Raw genomic sequence first — 27,063 nt, forward strand, 5'->3', positions numbered from 1 at the left:
AACCTGCTAAAAAAACTGAGGGTTAGGCTAGGGTTCTTTTTCAGAAACAAGTCCTGTTTCTCGCTTGAGGCCAGGAAAAGGCTCTGTGACCTTTGACCTGTGCTGGACTCTGGGGATCTGGTCTATATGAATGCACCTGCCCATTGCCTGGTCAGGTTAGATGCTGCGTATCACAGCGCACTGAGATTTGTGACAAACTGTAAAGCATTAACCCATCACTGCACCCTGTATGCAAGGGCTGGTTTGCTTTCACTAACTGTACGGAGGCTCAGTCACTGGTACATCTTTATATACAAAGCCATGCTAGGGAAACTTCCATCTTATATCTGCTCCCTGATCTCTCTGAGAATTGTAAGTGGCTCCTGCCTGAGATCGAATGCTGTGGTTTTATTAAATGTGCCAACTGCTAGGACTGTCTTAGGGAAGACAGCTTTTAGATGCGCAGCTCCTCTGTCTTGGAATAGTCTGCAAATTAAATGGAAACTGAACAATCTGGTGCCACTAAATGTTTTTAAAGCTCGGTTGGATGCTACTCAATCAGAAGCTGTTGGTACCTGTTCATGTGGATAATTATGTAAAGGATGCTGTATGACGTCCTTTTGTTGTTCTGTTTATGCTTTTATGTTTCATGTGGAACTACTTGAGCAGGTCTCCCTTGGAAAAGAGATCAATGATCTCAATGGGATTTTATCTGTATAAATAAAGGTTTGAAATGAAAATGAAATTCATCAGTGCTTAACATCCTACACTGCCTGCTATAAATCGTTAGCTGATCTATTAATAATAATAATAATCCTTATATTTATTATCGCACTTTATCAATGACTCAAAGCACTTTACAAATACACATTACACATACAGATCATACGTAATGGTCATGTACTGTGGACAATCCCCACAGGAGCAAGTTCAGGTGAAGTGTCTTGCCCAAGGACACAACGGCTTTACAGACGCAGCGGCGCCGGGTTTCACCCCCTTGATCTGATAATCAATGCACAGCGCACTGCGCCACATCATCTTCACACCTCGAAGTCATCAAGGCACTTTTACAAGTACACATTGATATATGTGTCTTGCCCAAGGACACAACGGTCTGAGGCAGTGGGGCGGGAGCGGGTTTTGAACTGGAGTTCCCCAACACCCCCTTGATCTGATGACCAAACGCACAGACCACTGCACCACTATTGTTTTGGTGTGGTCCTACAGGGAAAAGTTCATTAGTTAATGCTAGTCAATAACCAACACTATGAGATTATGTTTAAGAATAAAGGATTGTATTAAAGTTTCTGCTGAGTTTGCAATATGTAAATGATGTTGGTGACCAGTGTGAACTATTTGTATTATATACACGATAAGACTTCTAATGTTTATTGGGTTGGATGTCCATGGTAAAAACCTAAAAATGCACATTTGTTCACTCATAATATTTTTAGATAAAGAACAAAAAGTGAATTTGAATTTGTCAAAATAATCAGTCATTGATGTTAACATGTTGTCTCAGGGTCCTGAGTCAGTATCTGGTGTTTCACTGTCCTCTAGTGGGGGATCTTAAGTGCGACACATTCAGGCTTCATGACTCTGAGAGCTCCCTCCAGCGTCTGCTTTAAAGGGTAAATGTACCCAAACTGCAAAAATACAGATATCCTCTCTTACCTCCAGTCGTATTTAAACATGGAGATAGTTTTGATGAATTTGTTGCATGCTGTGAGGTCAGTTTTCAAATGTTAAAGCTTCTGTTTAAACGTAAGATGAACACAGCTCTTCCAACTGATCCACCAAAACAAGCTAAAGTTATTAAACTATTGTTTTAATCAACGTCATCATAACACTGTGAGTCCAAATCTGTGTTACTTGCATTTTGCTCATCTCTTTAGAAAGGTTGCCCCGTGTCGATAGGGCTGAACAGTTTATCCTGCTTCATTGAGATAACGACGAACAAGTACATTTACATGTGCCAAAACAATCCGTTTTAAATAATAAACTGTACATTGTTTCCGGGTCCTGATACAGTTTCTGATGTTTCACTGTCCTCTACTGGGGGATCTTAAGTGAGACACATTCAGGCTTCTTCACTCAGAGAGCTCCCTCCACTGTCTGCTTTAAAGGGTCAGTTCACCCAAACTACTAAAGTACTGATGTCCTCTCTTACCTCCTAAACATGCAAATCATTCATAATAAAGTTTGCTGCATGCTGTGAGGTTGTTTTTCAAATGTTAAAGTGTTTTAATAAATGTAAACATTGGACATATGTTCACAGTTAATTCAACTGATCCACCTAAACATCCAAAGTCATTGAACATGTGTTTTTCGTATCATTAAACACTGTGTCCAAATCCTATCAGTCCACTTGATTATGTGTGTGTTCATGTTGGGTTCACACTAACAGGCATGGGAGTTTCTCACGCCTCAGAGTTCTGCATTTCTCTGAAACAGAAGCAACCTGACCGCAGAGAGAGCAGCGAAGAAACACACCAAGAGAAATGAAATGGCATTTTCCATCCTCTCTGATAATTAATTTGGTTCTCTTCATGCTGTTCAGTCAAACTGCCTCGTGGGTTCAGAGGTTAATGCATTCCTGTTCCTTCACTCCACCTGCAGACTGTGTGACGTCCTCAGTGCTCAGAGAGATCAACTGTTTCACCCTTATCATTTTAAATCCCTTCTAATGCTTTTTTCAGGAGTCAGTATAGGCAGCTAAACGGGTCTTTACCCAGAGTTTATTTAGTTTAAGAAAAGTGTATTGTTTGTTAAACAACCAAACTTTACTGTGTAGTGGGTGTTACTGGGGTTTGGCTCATCATGCATATCAATAATCTAAAGAGGAAGTAAATCTAGTCTGTTAACAGCCTGATATCCGTCTTCTGCTCATTGCGACAGAGGAAAGGCATCTTTCAACACATGGTTCCTCCTTCACTGTGAGTAGAAACAGTTTATTGATGTAATGATTCTGTAAACCTCCTGTGGACATTATTTAATCTGACATGTTTTATAGTCTCACAGAGATGAGAGGAGCAGCTATGAGTTTCACTGCAGCAGCGAGTGGATTAGTTGTCTTCCTTCTCTCTGTGTCAGGTACTGTACATCTACACTTACATTCATCACATGAACAGAGGGGATTCTGGGAAATGTGGGACTTGTTCAATCAGGTCACATGTGGGAATAGATCAGAGTTGTGTGAAATGCAAACTTCCCAGAAATATTATAAATATCAATTCTGTGTAGATTTGTTGAAACTCTTTTTTAAAGTTAGTTTTTAATGTTACTTGTGATTAGTGGATATTGTGTTGGTCAACATCATTTGCACTTATCTTTTTCATGAAATGTCTTTGTTCAAACAACTTTTACACGCTGTAAACTGAGAATAATATTCATTCATGACTGTTCACTCCTCACCATGTGAACACATTTTGCTTTGTTTTATTTTTAAGATGACACTGGTTAAAGAATTGCTTGTCGTTTTCAATACGTTTTAGTGTTTTTAAGAGATATTCTCCCACAAGTCATTACATGCTGTCTATCATCTTCTCTTATGTTGCAATACCTCTGCACCAAACTCTGCAAGTTACCACGCTCTGAGTTAAAAGCAGTCTTCTTCTTTTTCTTATCTGTATATCCGACAGAAGCTGCTCTCAACTCAGTGTTCTGCATTTATTGTTATTTTTCACACTTAACTCAGCAGCAACCTGACCACAGAGCGAACAGAGAGGGAACTGGACAGAGAAACACACACTTTTCTAATTATTATGATCCCTAATAATTCACTATTAAGACATCTTCCAATCTTTGAGTGCACTGACTATATGTATAACTAAGCTAACACATTGCTTTTTACTTCTATTCTGCCAGGGTTAGTTCAGAAATAACATTAAAAGGGTATCATTTTCAGCAGTTATAAAGTATGTGAGAAGGAATTAAGATGTGAGTTTAAAATTCTCTTCTTCTCTTTCATAGAAAAAGTGTGTGAAAAGTAAAATGTTTGTTGACGAGTAAATGGCACTTTTCAAACAATTTGAAGATTGTGTACATTAAATAGACACTAGTTCAAACACGTTAAGTAAGAATTATTTCTGAGTCATACCAATGATATATATATCATTCAATTCTATATTCAACTTCATTTCTCATTAGATCCTGTAGATGCCCGATGAGTTATTATCTGATAATTGAGAACTTTGAAACTGGTCCGGGTAACATTTACGCACATCATACTGGTATTAACTTCCAGTTTGTCTCATTAACTTATTGTTAACCCTAAATCATAATCTGAAATCCTTGTTTCTGATGTGCTCTGTGTTTCAGTGGTTCAGGGTCAGGATGGCTGGGGAGTGACTTACTCTTCTACTGAGATCTGTGCAGTGATAGGATCAACAGTGGAAATAAACTGCTCCTACACATACCCATCCATATGGAAAGGAAGTGATACCACAGTGGAGAATACGTTCTGGTTTACTCAAAAGAAAGATGGTGAACTTGTAGATCTGACCACAGACTCAGAGTATGCAGGTCGTGTAGAGGATCGCTGTGAAAACAACATCTGCACTCTGAGAATCAAAAACCTGACAGAGAGAGACTCAGCTGAGTACATGTTCAGGATCGAAACAAACCTAGTCATATATGCCGGTGAACCTGGAGTCACTTTGTCTGTCAAAGGTAATATTTTCATTCATATCAAGTATTTTCAAATGTTCCGCATCAAGAATATAATAATATAAATATGTTTGTATGAATGTGTGTTGACAGTTCTGTCTAAAACAGGGGTGTCCAAACTAAGGCCCGGGGGCCAAATGCGGCTCGCGGACCATTTTGAATCGGCCCTCAGCAAATTAAAAAGTCTAATTAAATATGGCCCACAAATTAAACATCTGCTATTGTACTTCTTAATATACATAGGTTCAAATATATAACACAGTATTCATGTATTAATAATCCCAATTTTCAAATAAAATCAGTCAATTAAAGTTGAAAACATTTTCTAAGATATCTTAGTTTATGAGAAAAAAGCCCAATGACTTATAATAACCTTGAAATATACCCTTCATAATTCTCCTTATTATCATCAATCTGATGCTTCTGTTTTAAGGAATGAGCTGCCAACACAATAAATGAAACCATATCAGAGAGCTGTGTGTTTTTCTCATCAATATCAACCATAATTTATCTACATTTGATTGATTTTTCTGACTTTTAACTCACGAGGCAATATACCTCTAGTGAGCGGCCCAGCTCTTGGGATATTGTTCTGTATGTGGCCCTCGGTGAAAAAAGTTGGACACCCCTGGTCTAAAATAACATTCCTGTTCCTTCTACTTAAATCCAGGTATCACGGTGCAGGTGGAAGCCAAATATACTGACCAGGTAGAGATGAAATGTCAGAACCAGTGTCTTGTACCTGTTAATACTTCCTACATCTGGTACAAGAACGGACAGATAACTCCGGAGTCAATGTATTCTACTGGTTTTTTCACACTTGGTTCTGCAGACAGATATTCCTGTGCTATTGAAGGATATGAGGACTTCCCTTCTCCTCCAGTGTGTGAGTTTACCAACACACACACTGACATTACAATACCATCACAGTTTCAGACATATCTCTCAGGAGTCTTCTTAATCTTAATATGGACACCACAGTATTTTTTTACAGAAAACCATAGCTAAACTGTGAGCTGTAAGTAGTTAGTTAAAAACAAAACAATGACAGGAAATCCTATACTTACCAAATAGATCACAAAACAATTGAGTCATAATCAAAGCAATTCAATTATTCAATTTAAATACTAAATCAACACCTGGAAGTCCATTTGGATCAAATAAAATATTTAACTGAGGATAACAGTGACATTAGCTTTAGATTAATCTTTGTGTTTTCCAGGTTTCAGGTGCACAATGAATAAAAAGACAGTAAATGATGAAGGCCCACAAGATAATTTAAGCGGGTAAAAGAGCAGTAAGGGCCTAGTAATGATTATATCTATTGTATCAAATAGGGTTGTACAGATCACTGTTGTTAGTTTAATCATTTGTATAATATTAATCTTTTGACAATTGATTACCAGATACAGCATCCATTAATATAAAAGGTCTCAATAATCTCACACTGATAATAAAGTTGATCGAACAGGCATTCTTCCATCCTCCACATTTTCTCCGTTATGCTCTTAAATTTAGTCACATGAAAGGTAAAAGTTGCATAAACCAGGAAATGTATTTGCATCACCCCCAGTGAAATACATACAGTATATATTTGCTTACAGTCTGTTAGTCTTAATGTAATTATATTCATACGCATACGATGTTTATTTACAAAACAGAACCAGAAAGTGGTAATGAAAAATAATTGACAGCCTCTCAACTAGAACTGAAGACAGTCAGTACTGTTATAATATAAAGAAAATAATGTGTAGAGGTGTTAACAATTAAGGACTAAAATATTAAATTGTTATTGGCTGTCAGTTACAAAAATGAAACGTTTAATGTTTTAGAGCTCAAGGGTCTACATCTAAAATAAATGATGACATTAAATCATGCGGAATTATACATCCAATTAAAACTGCGGTCGCACATGTGCGCGCAGTGATGATCGGGCCCTCGCGCCTGTCGGGGAGCGCTGCCGGTCGTCCCGGCGTCAAGCAGACACGCGCGAGTTCTGGGAAATTAGCCGTTTGTCATTTCTCAAATTTTCGCATCCCAGACTCCCAGGTCCTCCGGCAGCGACCCGGAAACGGATGTCGGCGCGCCCTCTCGAAGGAAAACAAATTTCTCTAAAGGCTCGTCGAGGATCGATTTTCGAGGAGTCTCTCTGGAGGTGCTGTAACCGAGGATACACTGATATAGAGGAGAGAGGAGTCTCTCTGGAGGAGCTATAACCGAGGGTACACTGATGTATTCTCCGGAGACTATTTCAGCCAACAGTGATGTTTAAAAGATGCGTGACGCATGGCTGGACTTATGTCAACGAATCACAGCTCTGCAAACTGTTCCCGTTGTGATTATAAGTTATTTGAGATTATCAAATGTGCATCAGACTTTCTGCCCTTTACCGTTTATTTGTTTACTCACTAATCACATCTCCCCTGGATGTTAGGTTATGCTTTTATTGTGAGGCGATGTTTACAGTGAGAACAGCTGCTGAGGTCAGTGCAGAAAGCAGAACGTGTGTATAATATATATCGCTCAATAATATATGTAACAGGCCTACATTTCAAACTTTGTAGGCTTTAGGAGATATCTAGAAATAAACAGTAGATATTTGTACTGTAGGTGTGGTTTTGTGTGTGTGTCTGTGTGTGTGTGTGTGTGTGTGTGTGTGTGTGTGTGTGTGTGTGTGTGTGTGTGTGTGTGTGTGTGTGTGTGTGTGTGTGTGTGTGTGTGTGTGTGTGTGTGTGTGTGTGTGTGTGTGTGTGTGGGTGTGTGGGTGTGTGTGTGTGTGTGTGTGTGTGTGTGTGTGTGCGTGTGTGTGTGTGTGTGTGTTGATGTGGCAGGCAGACAGGCAGGTATCAGTAGGTTATCTGACATATACATGGTCAAAAATGGTATATTCTCCGTTAGCCTACGAGCTCCGCGTTTGAGCGAAGGACTGTTCCTTCTCAATGTAGCATGACATTGGATAGGGGCTGAACTTGTGCTGGACTGGAATTTTTCCGATCATTCCCCTAGGAGAAATTGGCAGAAATGTGCTTAAAACTTAAAATGTTTCAAAATGGCCGACTTTCTGGAGGGCGGGGCTAATGGAAGACAATTTGAAATATGTGTGAAATCATGATAGCAATATCTATACAGCGTTTCGTGAATATTGGAATAACTATATCCGGTTAGTTTGGAGTAATTTGCGACATGTAAATCGTCAAAAATTGTGTATTCGCTGTTAGCTTACGACCTCCATGATTGATTTATCAAAAATGTAATCCGCAATTCTTCATGACATTGGCAAGGGGCTGAACCTGTCCTGCATTGGAATATTTACGATCATTCCCCTAGGAGGAGTTCGCAAGAATGTGCTTAAAATTGCGGGGCTAATGGAGATTCCATTTACAAATATGTCCGCAATTCCATGAGGAATGCCTGTGCCAACATTCGTGAAGTTCTGAGAAACTATATGTGACTACCACACAATAAGGGGCGCCAGTGAGCAGTTTTTTGGAAAAAAAACGTTTTATTTTTACATTCTCGAAAAGGTCGTGGGCTTTGACGTGTGTCCCAAGTTTTGCGTTCCGAAACACATTTTAAAACATTGTCATAAAAAAATGTACAGGCCACGCCCACATTTGTCATTTGTTGCGACACTTTAAATATAAGCTCATAATCATCCCCAGAGTACGTCTAAAAAAAATATTTTTATTTCGTCCATCAGTTCTTGAGTTATACATTTGTCATGTTTTTGGCACCCCCTATAGTCCAAAATAAAAATTACTTTTTGTGCCTATTCTCCAATACAGATTGAACCTTACCACCAACATGTGTGTTTTTTGGATACATTGTTGATGAGTTATGAGCATTTCTATCTAAGCCCCGCCTTTTTGCAAACACGTTTAGAGTAATGACGGCCACATTTATCGACTGAACATGCTCATTTCCTACGATAATGTGTCTGACCATCCAGTGATGCTGTATACCAAGTTTGGTGTTGAAAAACAAACATTTGAAATTTAAGTGAATATTTAACTGTTTTATAAATTATGCTAATTACAAAATAAAAAGTAGGTGGAGCTTAGGGGTTCAAGGAGATTATATGTAGAACAGGTCCACCAAAATAAGTGTGCAACATTTCAGGTCATTCAGAGTTACGGTGCGACTTTGTACATCTTTCCAAAAATGGAAATGGCCATAGGTGGCGCTAGAAAGCATGCTGGACAATTTGAACAAATTGAGTCCAGAATATTGTAGTTTTCACCGATTCTGGAATCCGTGCAAAATTATACAATTTTTGAAGCATCCTAAAGACCTAAAAAACAGGAAACGCCAGCAGAAAAATAAGAAGAATTCCTCCAATAACAATAGGTTACTGCCGTTGGGTCCTAGCGCTCCATGCTCGGGCCCTAATAATATCAATTATCCAAACTATTTTCTCCTCCAGATGGTCCAAAGCTTCCCTCTGTGTCAGTGAGTCCCTCTGCTGAGATAGAGGAGGGCCGTTCAGTGACTCTGACCTGTAGCAGTGATGCTAACCCAGCAGCTAACTACACCTGGTACAAGGAGAATGAAGACTCTCCAAAAGCCTCAGGACAGATCTTCACCATCACTGACTTCAGAGCTGAACACAGTGGGAGTTATTCCTGTGGAGCCCAGAACAAGTTAGGACGTAGCAACTCCATATTAACTCTGATTGTTGTGGCAGGTAAGTTCTCTACATTCACCAGACCTTATTCACTTTGTAATATTCACCATAACTGGTGTTGAGAAAATACAAATGAAAATAAAAATGTCAGTGTTCAGGGAGGAACCTCCATGGTGTCAGAGGTCGATGACAAGGCATGGCAAGGCAAGGCAAGTTTATTTATATAGCACTTTTCAACACAAGGCAATTCAAAGTGCTTTACAAAAAACGAAAGACATTAAGAAAATGGCATTTAAAATCAGTCATTAAAAATAAAAGCTAATAAAATAAACATAAAAATAAAAAATACATAGATAAAAGTTAAAGTGCAGTCTAAGATATGAATAGTTCAATTAAAAGCAGCGACAAAAAGAAAAGTCTTCAGCCTGGATTTAAAAGTAGTCAGAGTTGCAGTGGACCTGCAGGTTTCTGGGAGTTTGTTCCAGATATTTGGAGCATAATAACTGAACGCTGCTTTACCATGTTTAGTTCTGACTCTGGGGACAGAAAGCTGACCAGTCCCTGAAGACCTGAGAGATATGGATGGTTCATAATTTAGCAGGAGGTCAGAAATGTATTTTGGGCCTAAACCATTCAGTGCTTTATAAACCAGCAGCAGTATTTTGAAATATATTCTTTGACACACAGGAAGCCAGTGTAAAGACTTCAGAACAGGAGTGATGTGATCCACTTTCTTAGTGTTAGTGAGGACTCGAGCAGCGGCGTTCTGAATCAGCTGCAGCTTTCTAATAGATGTTTTAGTGAGACCTGTGAAGATACCTTTGCAGTAGTCCAGTCTACAGAATATAAAAGCATGGACACGTTTTTCCAAATCCTGCTGTGACATTAGTCTTCTAATCCTAGATATGTTCTTTAGGTGATAGTAGGCTGATTTAGTAACTGTTTTAATGTGACTGTTGAAACTCAGGTCAGAGTCCATGACTACACCTAGATTTCGGGCTTTATCTGTTGTTTTGAACATTGCAGGCTGAAGCTCAGCGCTAACTTTTATACGTTCTGCCTTGGCTCCAAAAACCATTACCTCAGTTTTATCTTTGTTTAATTGGAGAAAGTTCTGACACATCCAGTCATTGATTTGTTCAATGCACTTACTCAATGTTTGAATTGGAGCATAGTCTCCTGGGGAAATTGTTACGTACATTTGTGTGTCATCCGCATAGCTATGGTAACTTATTTTGTTGTTTTTCATTATCTGAGCCAGTGGTAGCATGTAGATATTAAAGAGAAGAGCCCCCAATATGGCGCCTTGAGGAACCCCACATGTCATATTTGTCAACTCAGATGTGTATTTACCTATATAAACAAAGTTGTTTCTGTCCTTTAAGTAGGATTCAAACCAATTTAGAACTGTTTCCAAAAGTCCCACCCAGTTTTCCAGTCGGTCTAGTAATATGCTGTGGTCAACAGTGTCAAACGCAGCACTGAGATCTAATAATACTAACACTGAAGTTCTGCCACTGTCTGTGTTTAAGTGGATGTCATTAAAGACCTTTACAAGAGCAGTCTCAGTGCTGTAGTTTGGACGAAAGCCTGAGTGGAACACATCAAAACAGTCATTTAAATGCAAGAAATTACTCAACTGTTGAAAAACAACTTTTTCAATGATTTTACCTAGAAATGGAAGGTTTGATATGGGCCTGTAATTGTTCATTACTGAAGCATCTAAATTATTCTTTTTTAAGAGCGGTTTAATGACTGCAGTTTTCAGGGCCTGTGGAAAAATACCTGAGTGAAGAGATTTGTTTACTATATGAAGTAGTTCTGAGGCCATGCAAGGCAAAACATCTTTGAAAAATCCTGTTGGAATAATATCAAGGCAGCAGGAGGAGGATTTCAGAAGTTGTATAATGTCCTCTAGGTTTTTATCATTAATCTGATGGAATTGTGTCATGGTGTTTGACTTGATGTTAAGTGGACACACAGACAACACATTTGCTGTACCTGATGCAGAGGCACTGACTGCTTGTCTGATTTTCTGAATTTTGTCAGTGAAGAAGGCAAAATCTTTGCACGCCCTGGTGGATAGAAATTCAGAGGCTACTGACACTGGCGGGTTAGTTAGTCTGTCGACGGTAGCAAACAAGGCACGTGTGTTGTTTTTGTTTTTGGTAATGATGTCAGAGAAGAATGATTGTCGTGCGTTTTTCAATTCCAAATTATAAAGGCCAAGTCTCTCTTTATAGATTTCAAAGTGAACCTGGAGATTTGTTTTTCGCCACCTGCGTTCCGCTTTTCGACATTCTCTTTTTTCTGTTCTCACGGTCATGGCCTTTCTCCATGGAGATATTTTCTTGCCAGACACTTCCTTTACCTTAGTTGGAGCAATGGCATCTATACAATTTTTAATTTTTCAATTAAAATGATCTACTAGCTCATTTACTGAGATGTTACCAGGGGCAAGTGTGGAAGAAAAATTCTGAGTAAACATTTCCCTAGTATTTTCAGTTAAATATCGCTTTGTGGTTATCTCTTTTTGAAAATGTTTGTGAACAGAAATAGAGCTCTCAAAGAAAACACAGGAATGGTCAGAGAAATTAGACTGACAAAGGGATGTATCAATCTATTACTGAGGTGTATCACATATGTATTCATGTTTCTAGGGAGTTCAACAATGTCAGTGAATATCATCAGGACGACTCTGGTGGTCTTGATGCTGATCTCTGTGTTTCTCCTGAGTCTGTGGATGAGGTACAACAATATAAATACATCAGTTCACCCACCATGCATCATGATGTAGTTTCAATGTTATGAATTTCATTGTGGTAAAAATGTGTTGTTGTATTCAATCAAGGAAGAAGAAAGCTCTTAGCTCTACCACTGAAGCACATGAACCTGAAGATATAGAGGTGAGAGAAAGACGCCCTATCGACAAAATGTTCCCGATGTCACGAGTAGAAATATGTTCATTAATGCTCTGGAAAATCTACTCATATTTTAAATAAAACCCGCTCCATAGCGGCTGGATGCATTGTAAACAACGTCATAAACTAATCTACTTTGAAACATCATTAGGGCCAGAGCATGGAGCGCTAGGACCCAACGGTGTCCCAGCACGAAGTGCGAGGAACCTATTGTTATTGGAGGAATTCTTATTATTATTATTAATCACCATTTTTCCTGTTTGAGGGCTTTAGGATGCTTCAAAAGTTGTATAATTTTGCACGGACGCCAGAACCGGTAAAAAATTGCAACATTCTGGAGTCAATCGGTTCAAATATTCCAACATGCTCGCTAGCGCCACCATCAAAATCCCATTTCGGAATACATTTACAAAGTCGCACCATATGTTGCACACATATCCGGGTGGACCTGCTCTACAAATAATCCTTAAATTAGCATAATGTTCAAAACAGTGAAATATTCACTTACATTTCAATTTTCATTTTTCAAAACCAAACTTCATATACAGTATCGGTGGAGGGTCAGACACAACCGTAGAAAATTAGCATGTTCAGATGATAAATATTGCAAACCATTAATCAAAACGTACTCGCAAAAAGGCAGGGCTTAGAAATAAATGCTCATAACTCATCAACAATGTATCCAAAGATCACAGATTTTGGTGGATAAGTTCATTCTGTCTTGGGGAATAGGCACACCAACAACTTTTCATTTTGGACTATAGGGGGCGCCAAATACACCACCAATTTATAACTCAAGAACGGATGGATGAATCTTTTTATATAATTTTTACACATACTCTGGGGGTGACTACGAACTGAGATTTAAAGTGTCGCAACAAATACAGAATGTGGGCGTGGCCTATGCTTTTTTTTTAAATTGCGATAGCATAAAATGAGCTTCGGACGCAAAACTTGGGACACACATCAGAGCCCACGACGTTTTAGAGAATGTAAAAAGAAAACGTAATTTAAAAGAAAAATGCTCACTAGCGCCCCCTATTGTGTGGTAGTCAAATATAGTTTCTCAGAACTTCACGGATTTTGGCACTGACATTCCTCATGAAATTGCAGACATATTTGTAGTAAGCTTCCATTAGCCCCGCCCCCCAGGAAGTCGGCCATTTAGAAAAATGTGCATTTTTCATGCATTTTAAGGACATTCTTGCAAACTCCTCCTAGGGGAATGATCGGAAAAATTCCAATCCATGACAAGTTCATCCCCTATCCAATATGATGGTAAATTGCGAAGGAAATGTTTGATAGCTCAATCGTGGAGGTTGTAAGCTAACAGCGATTAAATCATTAGGGTTACCCCTAACCCACACACCGGCTCTGCTGGCTGCATATTCAATTACAACAGACACCTATACACTCCACAACACACATGTACTGACTGTACAACACACACATACAGCTCCTAAAGCATATAATGTATATCAGGCTACAGCCCTTGTATATTTTATTATGTGAAGCACTATATGGTTTCATGAAAAATATCTTCTCTTTACTTGTAGATATCTACTAAAGCAGGGGTCTTCAACTAAAATTCAACGAGGTCCAGTTAGAGAAAATGTCCCCATGCAAAGGTCCGGAACATCAAAATGTCTAACTTGCTTCATGAATTAGTGTGATATATATTGAAGTGACCTGCAGCTTTATCAACGTCTGCATGTAATCAACAACTGACTGCCAATCAAATAAAGAAAGTACAATTCAAAAACAACAATATTTATTGTCAATTAAAATTAAATACTGTGGATATGTGTAATGTTCTTCTCGGGCTGCATTTACAAATAAACTAGAGAAAATAAATAAAATAGCTTTTGAAAATATATGCATCTTAAAAGTGCTTAATTTTAGATACATAAAATAAAGTGTAGCAGCAGCTTGAGTGTCCCTTTTTCTTTGTTAACCGTTTCACATCATGACTTAACAGTTTCAGCCGATTATAGAACAATATCAGTCTTTACACATCATAACAATTGAACAGTTTCAAAGTTTCTCTTTCTGTCCCTCTTATATTGCAGTCCCCCACTCACTTTTGTTAAATTCAGTGTGAGAATTGAGCTTGAGCTTGTCCTGCCAGGAGTTTGTAAATCTGGGCTGACATGGAGTCAAGTTGTACTTTTTACAGTATTACGGCTTCCACAGATGACGTTTTTTTATGGATTTTTTGTCAAAGCACTTAAGCTATTCATTGCTATCGGGATGTTAAGAGCATTCCATGGAATATAACAAAAAGTGTATCTCGAGCCGGTTTCTGAAACTTACCTACCCCACCTTTAAGTTAAAAATCAAGGGTTTTTATTATTATTCACAGCAAGGGTGGGGAACCTTTTTCCTTTCAATTTTTACAACATCCTCCGAGGGTCGTATAACTTATTGAACTCAACCTTTGCTTAAAATATTGAAGTTAAAAGCATCAATCTGGTACACTTTGAGAGCAACATTAAGAGATCTATGGATACATCTCTCAACACCCATATGAAACAGAACTGTAAGCATATTTTTCTTTTTGGATATTTTACAAATCACTCCCCTTTTAAACTCTATTCTTGTTATTTTTAACAACTTTTTTGTTACTGTCATATAGTATTTTATACCTGTTTTTCATTTAGTCTCATTAATAACTATAATGATCATATCAAGGTGTGCCTTAACCTCACTGAGCTGAGGATATTTGAGCCTCTCAGGAGATAGCTCTCTTCCACCTGGTTGTAGAAAAGCTCTTTAAACCGTTAGCATAGCTAGCTAAACAGATGCTAATAACAACAGATCGCCACTGTGTTTACAACTAAAGACACAGCCACGCAAACACTGCGGCATGTGTACGGCTCCTTGTGGATTATTATCCTTATATGCAATATTTTAAGGGCTGGAGCGGCGTTCCGGTGCTCAGCACTCCTTTCAGACGAGACATATACCACGTGAAGACAGGTTACGCTCGTGTTGTGTTCAATGAACCTGTCCTTGGCCAGGAAAAACAGGAACTCGCTTGTTTAATTATTTTTGCGGTCTAGATTTCTTCTTCTTTTGTGAAGTGAGAAGTTGTCCGTCAGTCGAAAACTCTTCGGTTCTCCACGAATTACACAAGTCACCCAAATCAGCGTTAAAAAAGCGGGAGGCGCCGAAAAATCCCCTATTAATGTATTGATTATAGCTCGGGTCCGTATAGGTCGGCGTCTGGGTCCGGATCCGGACCGCGGTCCGCCTGTTGCCGACCCCTGTACTAAAGCATTGCATTTCGGTAGACTTGCGCGCGTCTGCTTGATGCCGGGATGACCGGCTGCCCTCCCCGACTATGGAACGCCCTTTGCGTCACAATTTGCGCGTTTATTCGCGCGTAGTTTCACGCGGATTAACGGGGAGGTCCGTTTATTCGCACGAAACTACGCGCGAATAAACGGGGAGGTCCGTTTTATAAACGGGGAGGTCCGTTTAAGTTCAAAGTCTCAGTAACCAATGAGTGAAGAGCAAAACCAGACCAAAGCAATCTGTAGATGAAAAGTTCCTGACATTGTGAGGCTGGAAATTGTACGTTATTCCAGCTTCAGGGGACTATGTATTAATTTGGCTTTCAATATAATAAATATATCAACCAATATAACCTGCCTTCATTGTCTTTTAAAATAAAATAGCCTTACCTTATTTTACTGAAGTGAAGGGTATTTGTCTCCTTAAATCACCTTTTAAATGTACTTCTTATAACATGGCATGGTGTAACATATCAAAATGTTCAGTCTCTGGTCTTGCTAGAAATGCAATGTCACTCACCTTAGAGCACTGTCTTATGAGATACTTAGCTTAGAAATCAGATTTTTGGAAAACTTAAAAACTTGTGAAAACACAGATGTACTCATGTCATCCATTTTATTTTGGTGTTTCAGATTTGGTTTACCAACGTTTTTGGTTCACAAAAGTAGTGAAATATATGAATTACACTATAGGCCTATATAAATGTGTTGTTCATGTCTAAAATGAAAATGTGTAAATTAGAATTTGGAGTAAAATAGTTCTATCACTCTACTTTCACCACAGAAAAGTTACATCAGGACTGATTCATGACTTCATATTCCATACCGAGGTTCATGTGATGTGTACAAATACAAATTGAGCATTACAACTTTTTTTTTTAACCAACTATTTATGTTAACATAAGAAACAGTAACATCTCAATAATTACAATACAGGGTTAATTCTTTTTCACCACTGATTTTAAATGACTTTTCCACGACCAAAAAAATGACTCATTCATGTGGCTAACATGCGCTGCCTCGCCCATATTCTAAATATTGAATATGTTACAACACAGTTTGCATTTAGCACGTCTTGGGTCAATGTCTTTTGATAACCACAATTGGTACTTATTCTTTAGAAGCCATACATTGTTGAAACTGCACTTCCCTGGCATCTTTATATCAAATAGTAGCTCCTGTAGACTAGAGGGCGTGATTGTAAACATCTCTCACCAGCTAAATACTGCCACAGTTGCCATTTTACATTTCATTATACGATACAGTATTTATTATCATTATAGTATTACTATTTCGGCGATTAGATAACATATCAATTATATTTGATGCAACTTTAGTTATATTTCCATGACTTTTCCAAAAAAAAATATTGCATTCTATGACTTTTCCAGGTTTTTAATGACCGTACGAACCCTGACAATATCCGAACTTTCTCAACCAACTATTCATTATAAATGTAAAGACAGGGGGAGCAGTGCCATGGTCTTTGTCTGTCTTCCAAGACAGTGGGTCTGGCTACTGTGTAGGTGATGGTGCATGTGCTGCTGGTGGCTGTGTCGGAGGGAGGGAAGTGTGCTAGGCGAGACTTCTTTGCTGGCTGGGTTGATCGTGATGGCTGTGGTGGAGGCCTTTGTACCGAGGTGTATCTTAATCTTGTGGCAGGCACAGATGGAGGCTGCTGTAGTGATGCTGGTCCTCTGGTCCTTGGTGGTGGTGGCTCTGGTGAAGGCCCTTGAGCCACGGTAGATCTTGACCTGGGTGCAGGCACAGATGGAGGTTCTTGCTGCTAGGCGCAGGCAGCTGTGAAATGGGAAACAAATATAGGACAATAATTACTAAGTTCATTAAAATATAAAGTTCAAGTGGAATGTTTCTCCCCTCTCTCTCTATTTAACTATGTTACACCCACACAATGAAAGTACACTATTACTGTAATATTTACCTATCTTCAAATGGATCCTTGTTGCTGTATTCTCCAGGTTCTGATGCTCCATCTCCACTGCTGCTAGTGCTACAAGTCCGCTGTGCAGAGCTGCATATTGCATTCCATGACTTTTCCAGGTTTTTAATGACTGTACGAACCCTGACAATATCAGAACTTTCTCAACCAACTATTCATTATAAATGTAAAGACGGGGGGAGCCGTGCCATGGTCTTTGTCTGTCTTCCAAGACAGTGGGTCTGGCTGCTGTGTAGGTGGGGGTGATGGTGCATGGCAGGGCTCGAGCATAAGGACGTCCCGTCGTAGAAAAATAGTGTCGGGGAGGATACAAAATAATTTTGGGACGAGTTCAAATAAAAATACCCTGCTAACTCTACTACAAACGGCGATGAAAATGAAACCGACTGCACGTTTTGTGTAGCACACAGTTATTAAACCTCCTTGTCAACATAAACACCATGATAAACACACACGCACAACACATTCAGAAACCCTCGAAATACACACATGCAGCTACAGCTGGCTGTGCCCGCAAATTTGCGGGTCTAGCTATGTTCTGTTCGCGGGTTGAGTGATGTACAATGGCATCCCGTGGAGGAATTCTGAAATGTTTTACCGTTACATCACAAAAACGCACAGCAGAACCAGACCCTGGAGCGCCGGCCTCTTTATTTACTTACTCCTCTTCATCCCCTATGAGAAATAAGGCTGAGATGAGAACCCTCCATCGTATTTAGTCCTTAGCAATATGCTGCCTCTCCCCATGTAGGGATGGGTACCGAGCCCCGGTATTAAACGGGCCCCGGGCCAGAATTATTAAAGACAGTGGTAACGTTAAGCTCCGACGTTATCAGACTTTTTATCGGTACTGGAGACATTTAAAAAATATATGTCATATGTATTATTGCTACATACACATTATATCGCAGTTTTAGTTTCACCGACTCCGTTTCTAATATGCAATAAGACTACAACATGCGTCTATGATGTATTTTTGAGTTTTCCAATCCAGACGAGATCTCTCTCACCCGTCTGGGTGCGAGGGGGCGGGGCTGTTTGTAAAGGTCTCCTGACTGTGTTACAGACTCTCATCCTGGTTAGTGGTTACTCTGGGTTCTGTCTTCAGGACAGTGTTGAATTTTTTTGTTAATTGGATGAGTAATTTTCTCATTTGTGTGTTTGTTTAAATATATTTGGCCTTTGTTTATGTGATTGAATGATTTACTCAAATAAAAAGGTTGATGAATTATAATCTAATGATTTGTATGATGTTTTATTTATGTTAAAGGTCACTTTGAATGATTTTAACTCATGATAATGTAGAAAAACTAACATTTTAAATTCGGGACGGTCCACATTAATTTCGGGACGGCTTATATTGTATTTCGGGACGGTTCCGGGAGCATGGGGAAAAAAGTTAGTCGAGAGCCCTGGTGCATGGGCTGCTGGTGGCTGTGTCGGAGGGAGGGAAGTGTGCTAGGCGAGACTTCTTTGCTGGCTGGATTGATCGTGATGGCTGTGGTGGAGGCCTTTGTACCGAGGTGTATCTTAATCTTGTGGCAAGCGGAGATGGAGATGGAGGCTGCTGGTCCTTGGTGGTGGTGGCTCTGGTGAAGGCCGTTGAGCCACGGTAGATCTTGACCTGGGTGCAGGCACAGGTGGAGGTTCTTGCTGCTCGGCCCAGGCAGCTGTGAAATCGGAAAGAAATATAGGACAATATTTACTACTAAGTTCATTAAAATATAAAGTTCAAGTGGAATGTTTCTCAAGCACAAATAACAATGCACAACTCAAAATAAAATGGGGAGCAGGGCTCGCAATTAACGATGTCCCGATGCCCATACAAATTCCTACTGGGACACAAATCTATTTTGTCTGGGACTATTTCGGGACAGTGAAAAAAAAATTAAAAGTAAACTTCAAAATGGGTGTTATTTGCAAAGTCATTGGGCTGTCAAATCATAGAATGCATTCTACGTCATCCACTCTGCTGCTGACTGCTGCTAGACTCGCGCCAATGCAACGGTCACGACAGTTAAAAACAGAAGAAAGAAATGCTGAGGTGGTTGAATAAACAGCCCCCTGTTGCAAGCCCCAATTCTGCCGACTCCCGAAACGAAAACATCCCAAGTCCTGGTCATGATGCACCGTCTTCCATTGTGGTAAATTAGTTGTCTTAAGTGCCAATGTTGGTGCTAACTAACGCTAGCAACTGAAGTGTGCCTTACAATGCATACAAACGTCCTAAAATGCGGTGTCATGTTCTTTTGAAGTTTGTGAAAATGATGTGAAATACAGTTGATCAGAATAAGAGGTGCAGCCTATCATTTTTGTATTTTCTTTGTCAGTCAGTCAGTGAGCAGGCTAGAATCTTTAGCTGCAAAAACGTAAGGCATTTAGCTAATCATTTAGCTTTTCATCTTTTTTTAGTGTTTTACTTTTTTTTGGTCAAGAACGTCAGTCAGATTGGGTGACGATTAGAAAGGGGGTCGCAAGGTAATTTTAGTTTGTCAATCAACTCTGGTATGACAATAATGTGTCATGTTAAGAGAGAGTAATGTTCCAGTTGTTTTTGTGCCTGGGGGAGGGGGGGGTGGGTGAGTGAGTGAGAGCAAGATGATTGACATTCATGAATGAAGATAGAAGATCAATTTATATTCCTATAGTACTACTGACGACTTGTGAGGATAACTTGTAATTAGAACTGAAAACAGATACATTTATTAAACTGTATTATGGAACTTCTGTTTTTTTATTGTCATTCATACCACTTTTATTGCCAGATAGAGGGTTCCGATCATAAAACACAGAGACCATACAGCCATACCATATTGAATTGAAAAATACAAATCAGAATTCTTCAATGTTGACATGACAATGATAAATTAGTCTGGATATTGAGAAACAATAGAAAAACATGTCTTAAAACAACTCTCTTCCCTTCTACTCTAGGAGAGGCAAGAGATCAGACTAATATTCATATGTTTAAAAGAATAAGTATTTTAAACTTACATGGTGGACCAGAGTCTATGGTGTGATGATTAAGTGACAAAAAAGTATCAAATTATATGTATTCTGCATAATTGGGGGGGGCGACGATACAAATTTAAATTTGGGACACTGCTGGTTATATCCGGGACAATACAAAGTAGAATTCGGGACAGTTGTGGGACACTGAGGAAAAAAGTTAATTTTGAGCCCTGGTGGGGAGGTGGGACAGGAGTCTCTCTCTCTCTCTTACAAACTATTTAACTAAACCCACACAATGAAAGTACACTATTACTGTAATATTTACATTTACCTATCTTCAAATGGATCCTTGTTGTTGTTGCTGTATTCTCCAGGTTCTGATGCTCCATCTCCACTGCTGCTAGTGCTACAAGTCTGCTGTGCAGAGCTGGTAATCAGATAATAAGCCTGTTGAACAGGAGAAAAGAATGAAGCAGAGGGAAAGTTGCTGCCGTTTGTGTGGTTGTCCTAGCCAGAATGTATTAAACACATTAATAAATTCACTTACAAATTATATCCGTTTTCTCTATTTATGTATCTCTGCGTTGTGGTCGAATGAATATGACTTCCTTCTTGCCAACCAGCTTTATTATCTGTGCAAACAGAATATAAGGAATTGGCTTCACCAGCTTTCTACCTCATAATACTTCTCCTCAGTGAGGCCTGAAGCTAACTGAGAATGTAAAAATACATTTAGCCAATCAAAGTAACTATGTCTGACATATTTCGTTTTCTATTAAAAAATGGACATAAATACACATGCCATATTATGACTTTCATGAGGGATTAAAGCCTTTTTCATTTACAGTATATAATACAGTGATAACAGATAACACACACAACCCGACTGTACTCACTTTAACATGGCTGTTGTACAGGCACAATATTAGCATAGTATTAGCGCTTTAGCTTTTAAATAATATGGAAAATTATGACCTCAGACCAACATTTCACATATTTATACAAACAGAATAAACTTGAAATGTAAGCCAGAATAGTGCACGGGACTCATACACATAGTAGAGCTACATTATCCAGGGAGCCTGTGTTAAAGAAGCTAGCGGACGCTATTAGCCATTAGCCACACGCTAGTGGCGTAGCTCACAGAATGACATTAAAGTTAACTACACATAAAACAGTTCCAAAGACACATCTTAGATCGAAATATGACATAATCTGTGTACACACTACTAACCTGTTGAACAGGAGAAATGAATGAAGCATAGGGAAAGTTGCGGCCATGTGTCTGTCGTCTGTGGTCTTCTTCTTCTTCTCTCAGACCATTCCGTTTCTCTAACGCTAAACCGGAAGTGAGGCTAAGAACGGCGAACTTAAAGATAACAATACCATTAGCACTCCTAGTGGTGACTTTATGAACTGCAAACAAATTATAACATTATAAAATGCCTTTAAGGCAGCACACTGTTTGAAGCGCTGCACATTATATAAACTAACCGCTACACACGGCAACGACATTAACTGCAAACAGTCGTGACTTGTGTGAAGTGTAACATTAAACAATATATTAACATATTAAATACAACATTTATGACACCACTCGTTCCACTCAGTAACCCTCTTTGTTCTAAGACATGTGATAGTCTATACACTATCATCTTCTCCATCCGTTTACACAAGTGTGATGTTACTGGGTAATGATCACTTCCTATGGTACAGGCACTTTTTACATACCATTCACACGATTTAACTAAACTATCCGTCACAAGTATGAGGTCCAAACATGATTGTGTCCCCCTATTCAGGTCTATTCTTGTTTTTTGTCCATCATTAAGGCAAAAACAATGCCCTGTGAAAAAGTATCTCTTTAGCCCTTTCCAAAGTCCTTTAAAAACTCATGCAGCAGTTGCATCTCAAAAGGCCTTAAGGGAAGGTTTTGTTACATTTTAAGGCGTAACCTTTGTCATTTAGTTGGACCAGAGGCATCAATATGCATGTACTTTCCGAGCCGGATCCAACAAGACCAAGCTCAAAGCCGTCGGACATTCCTTTGCACCGTCGAGGGTACTGTCGACATGCACATTTGACCTCTGACCTCGATTTTGACCTTGTCGAAGGTCGCAGGGTCCCCACATTTTGCACGCGGGTTCCACACAAGTTAAGCAACACACTCTCAAAGTCTCGGAGCGCCACACACCTTTTTTCAATTTTGTTCATGTTCTACTCCTCCCCCAACACAAGCCTGTCAGACCCTTAGCTTATGAGAGGATTTTGTGATACAGTTTGACATTTAATTGAATAAATAAAGACCATGGGGACGAAAACAACTCTGTCTGCCTATTGATGAGCATCTTCAGAGGCTCTCACAGAGGCAGTGCTCTCCGTGGAAGAAGCACCCACAACCAGAGAATAGAACGGCTCTGGGGTGACCTGTGGCGAGGTGTGAGCAATGTCTATTACGACCTCTTCAACTTCCTGGAGAGTGAAGGCATAATAGAGACAATGAAATGCACATGTGGGCCCTGCATTATGTCTATCTCCCACGCATAAACCATGACCTACGGGGTTTTTGGAGCAGTGGAACAATCATGGGTTGAGGACCGAAAGACACCAGAGTCCCATACAACTTTTTGTCCAAGGTTGCCTGGAACGGCAGGGCCAGACCACTTCTGCCATGCAGAGCCTCTTTGGTGGAGGACAAGGAGATGGTCAGGAGGAGCCAGACAGAGAGGGTAGAGCTGATGCAGGAGAGGATGCTCAGGAGGAGCCTGACAGAGAGGGTAGAGCTGATGCAGGAGAGGATGCTCAGGAGGAGCCAGAGAGAGATTGAGTAGAGCTGATGCAGAGTAGAGGATGCTCAGGAGGAGCCAGACAGACAGAGAGAGAGAGAGGGTAGAGCTGATGCAGGAGATGTTGCTCAGGAGGAGCCAGAGAGAGAGAGTAGAGCTGATGCAGAGTAGAGGATGCTCAGGAGGAGCCAGAGAGAGAGGGTAGAGCTGATGCAGAGTAGAGGATGCTCAGGAGGAGCCAGAGAGGGTCACCGTACCTTGAAACCAGCACCTGCTCAGCGATGAGGACATGGAGCAACTCACCGCAGGTTGATCCTCTTGCTGGTCGTAGAGGAGATCTTGGACGTCATCCAGAATATACTGTCATTCATGGCAACATTGAATGTTGTCTGATTTTGTCACGGACATGTTTCACAGCGGCTCCCCGCAGGCTGTTCTTTGGCCTTTGAACTCACACTAATTGCCTACTTTGCACATTTTTCTAGTCTTTAATAATTCCGGTCCGGGGCCCGTTTAATACCGGGGCTCGGTACCCATCCCTACATGGGGAGAGGCGCAGCATATTGCTAAGGACTAAATACGATGGAGGGTTCTCATCTCAGCCTTATTTCTCATAGGGGATGAAGAGGAGTAAGTAAATAAAGAGGCCGGCGCTCCAGGGTCTGGTTCTGCTGTGCATTTTTGTGATGTAATGGTAAAACATTTCAGAATTCCTCCACGGGATGCCATTGTACATCACTCAACCCGCGAAATACACACACTCAGTACATAGCTAGACCCGGGCCAGGAATTCACGGGCACAGCCAGCTGGGCGGCTGGCTTACAGTCAGCGGCACAGCTGTAGCAACATGTGTGTATTTCGCGGGTTTCTAAATGTTTTGTGCGTGTGTGTTTATCATGGTGTTTATGTTGACAAGGAGGTTTAATAACTGTGTGCTACACAAAACGTGCAGTCGGTTTCATTTTCATCGCCGTTTGTAGTAGAGTTAGCAGGGTATTTTTATTTTAACTCTCGTCCCAAAATTATTTTTTATCCTCCCCGACACTATTTTTTCCGACGACGGGACGTCCTTAAGCTCCTGCCATGCCATGCACCATCACCCCCATCTATACAGCAGCCAGACCCACTGTCTTGGAAGACAGACAAAGATCATGGCACTGCTCCCCCTGTCTTTACATTTATAATGAATAGTTGGTTGAGAAAGTTCTGATATTGTCAGGGTTCGTACGGTCATTAAAAACCTGGAAAAGTCATGGAATGCAATATGCAGCTCTGCACAGCGGACTTGTAGCACTAGCAGCAGTGGAGATGGAGCATCAGAACCTGGAGAATACAACAACAACAACAAGGATCCATTTAAAGATAGGTAAATATTACAGTAATAGTGTACTTTCATTGTGTGGGTGAAACATAGTTAGAGAGAGAGAGAGGGGAGAAACATTCCACTTGAACTTTATATTTTAATGAACTTAGTACTAATTATTGTCCTATATTTCTTTCCGATTTCACAGCTGCCTGCGCCTAGCAGCAAGAACCTCCATCTGTGCCTGCACCCAGGTCAAGATCTACCGTGGCTCAAGGGCCTTCACCAGAGCCATCACAACCAAGGACCAGAGGACCAGCATCACTACAGCAGCCTCCATCTGTGCCTGCCACAAGATTAAGATACACCTCGGTACAAAGGCCTCCACCACAGCCATCACGATCAACCCAGCCAGCAAAGAAGTCTCGCCTAGCACACCTCCCTCCCACCGACACAGCCACCAGCAGCCCATGCACCATCACCTACACAGCAGCCAGACCAGACAGAGAAAGACCATGGCACTGCTCCCCCTGTCTTTACATTTATAATGAATATTGGTTGAGAAAGTTCTGATATTGTCAGGGTTCGTACGGTCATTAAAAACCTGGAAAAGTCATGGAATGTAATATTTTTCCCAAAGTTTTTGAAAAGTCATGGAAATATAACTAAAGTTGCATCAGATATAATTTATATGTTATCTAATCGCCGAAATAGTAATACTATAATGATAATAAATACTGTATCGTATAATGAAATGTAAAATGGCAACTGTGGCAGTATTTCGCTGGTCAGAGATGTTTACAATCATGCCCTCTAGTCTACAGGAGCTACTATTTGATATAAAGATGCCAAGCTGTCAGGGAAGTGCAGTTTCAACAATGTATGGCTTCTAAAGAATAAGTACCAATTGTGGTTATCAAAAGACATTGACCCAAGACGTGCTAAATGCAAACTGTGTTGTAACATATTCGAATATGGGCGAGGTACCGCATGCTAGCCACATGAAAGAGTCATTTAAAATCACTGGTGAAAAAGTGTATGAACCCTGTATTGTAAATATTGAGATTTTACAGTTTCTTATGTTAACATAAATAGTTGGTTTAAAAAAAAAAGTTGTAATGCTCAATTTGTATTTGTACACATCACATGAACCCCAGTATGGAATATGAAGTCATGAATCAGTCCTGATGTAACTTTTCTGTGGTGAAAGTAGAGTAATGGAACTATTTTACTCCAAATTCTAATTTACACATTTTCATTTTAGACATGAACAACACATTTATATAGGCCTATAGTGTAATTCATATATTTCACTACTTTTGTGAACCAAAAACGTTGGTAAACCAAAACTGAAACACCAAAAAAAATGGATGACATGAGTACATCTGTGTTTTCCAAAAATCTGATTTCTAAGCTAAGTATCTCATAAAACAGTGGCTCTAAGGTGAGTGACATAGCATTTCTAGCAAGACCAGAGTCTGATCATTTTGATATGTTACACCATGCCATGTTATAAGAAGTACTTTTAAAAGGTGATTTAAGGAGACATAAATACCCTTCAGTAAGATAAGGTAAGGCGATTTTATTTTAAAAGACAATGAAGGCAGGTTATATTGATTGATATATTTATTATATTGAAAGCCAATTTAATACATAGTCCCCTGAATCTGGAATAACGTACAATTTACAGCCTCACAATGTCAGGAACTTTTCATCTACAGATTGCTTTGGTCTGGTTTTGCTCTTCACTGATTGGTTACTGAGACTTTGAACTCAAACGGACCTCCCCATTTATAAAACGGACCTCCCCGTTTATTCGCGCGTAGTTTCGCGCGAATAAACGGACCTCCCCGTTAATCCGCGTGAAACTACGCGCGAATAAACGCGCGAATTGTGGCTCAAAGGGCGTTCCATACCCGACAGGCGCACGCACGCGAGGGCCCGCTCATCACTGCACGCACATCTGCGACCGCAGTTTTAATTAAAATTATTTTAGCTAAAATATTAAATAATGCAGGTTTCATGAATGAAAGCCTCATTTTGTTTTCTTTCCCCATCAGTTGGACTCTGATCCTGAGTATGATAACATCTCACACACTGCAGCAAAGACAGAAGACACAGAGGAGCAGGAAGACATGGTGTGAAGTCCAGTCAGGTTAGAGCATCCTGCATCAGATAAAACAGGCCCACTCCACATTTAGAGTCACAGTTCCAGCTGTAACTTTACACAAAGTCTCTGTGATTTTCTTCAGATGCTCACCTGATGGAAACAAAGAAGAAGGACTTTGAAATGTCCCTGTGGAGAGCGAGGCTGTGCAGGATGTGTGCAAAGTGGATATATGAATGTTCAACTCTTAAAGGTTTTATAGTCAGTTTTCAGTAGCAGCAGCTTGTAGGTTTAGAAGAATGAGCTGCTGGCAGCTTGAACTGAATCATGTCGAGGTTTCAAACATGATTTATCGTTAAGACCAGCCGATGGTCAGGTGCTCTATATTACTGCTTCAGCTATGTGTACATGCTTATTTGTTATATGCAGAGTTGTTGAAAAGTCTAGTCAAATAGTTTTTTTTATA

At 39.9% G+C, this 27,063-nt stretch overlaps 1 protein-coding gene across 8 annotated transcripts; it reads left to right on the forward strand.

Moving 5' to 3' along the window:
* The first annotated feature begins 2,836 nt into the window (after window positions 1-2,836).
* LOC117451266 (cell adhesion molecule CEACAM6-like) lies at window positions 2,837-27,063 on the forward strand. Of its 8 annotated transcripts, XM_034089481.1 has the most exons (9): window positions 2,837-2,915; window positions 2,993-3,072; window positions 4,300-4,650; window positions 5,318-5,533; window positions 9,071-9,331; window positions 11,932-12,019; window positions 12,123-12,177; window positions 26,551-26,645; window positions 26,743-27,063. In XM_034089481.1, the coding sequence occupies exons 1-8, from the start codon at window positions 2,899-2,901 to the stop codon at window positions 26,632-26,634; spliced, it is 1,152 nt and encodes a 383-aa protein (XP_033945372.1). In that variant the 5' UTR covers window positions 2,837-2,898; the 3' UTR covers window positions 26,635-26,645; window positions 26,743-27,063. The 8 variants fall into 8 exon arrangements, with proteins under 8 accessions (XP_033945372.1, XP_071059937.1, XP_071059945.1 ...); XM_071203836.1 differs by lacking the exons at window positions 26,551-26,645; window positions 26,743-27,063 and adding an exon at window positions 24,699-25,606; XM_071203844.1 differs by lacking the exons at window positions 26,551-26,645; window positions 26,743-27,063 and adding an exon at window positions 20,775-20,930.

The sequence above is a fragment of the Pseudochaenichthys georgianus genome, chromosome 1 (genome assembly GCF_902827115.2).
Source record: "Pseudochaenichthys georgianus chromosome 1, fPseGeo1.2, whole genome shotgun sequence".
Taxonomy (NCBI): domain Eukaryota; kingdom Metazoa; phylum Chordata; class Actinopteri; order Perciformes; family Channichthyidae; genus Pseudochaenichthys; species Pseudochaenichthys georgianus.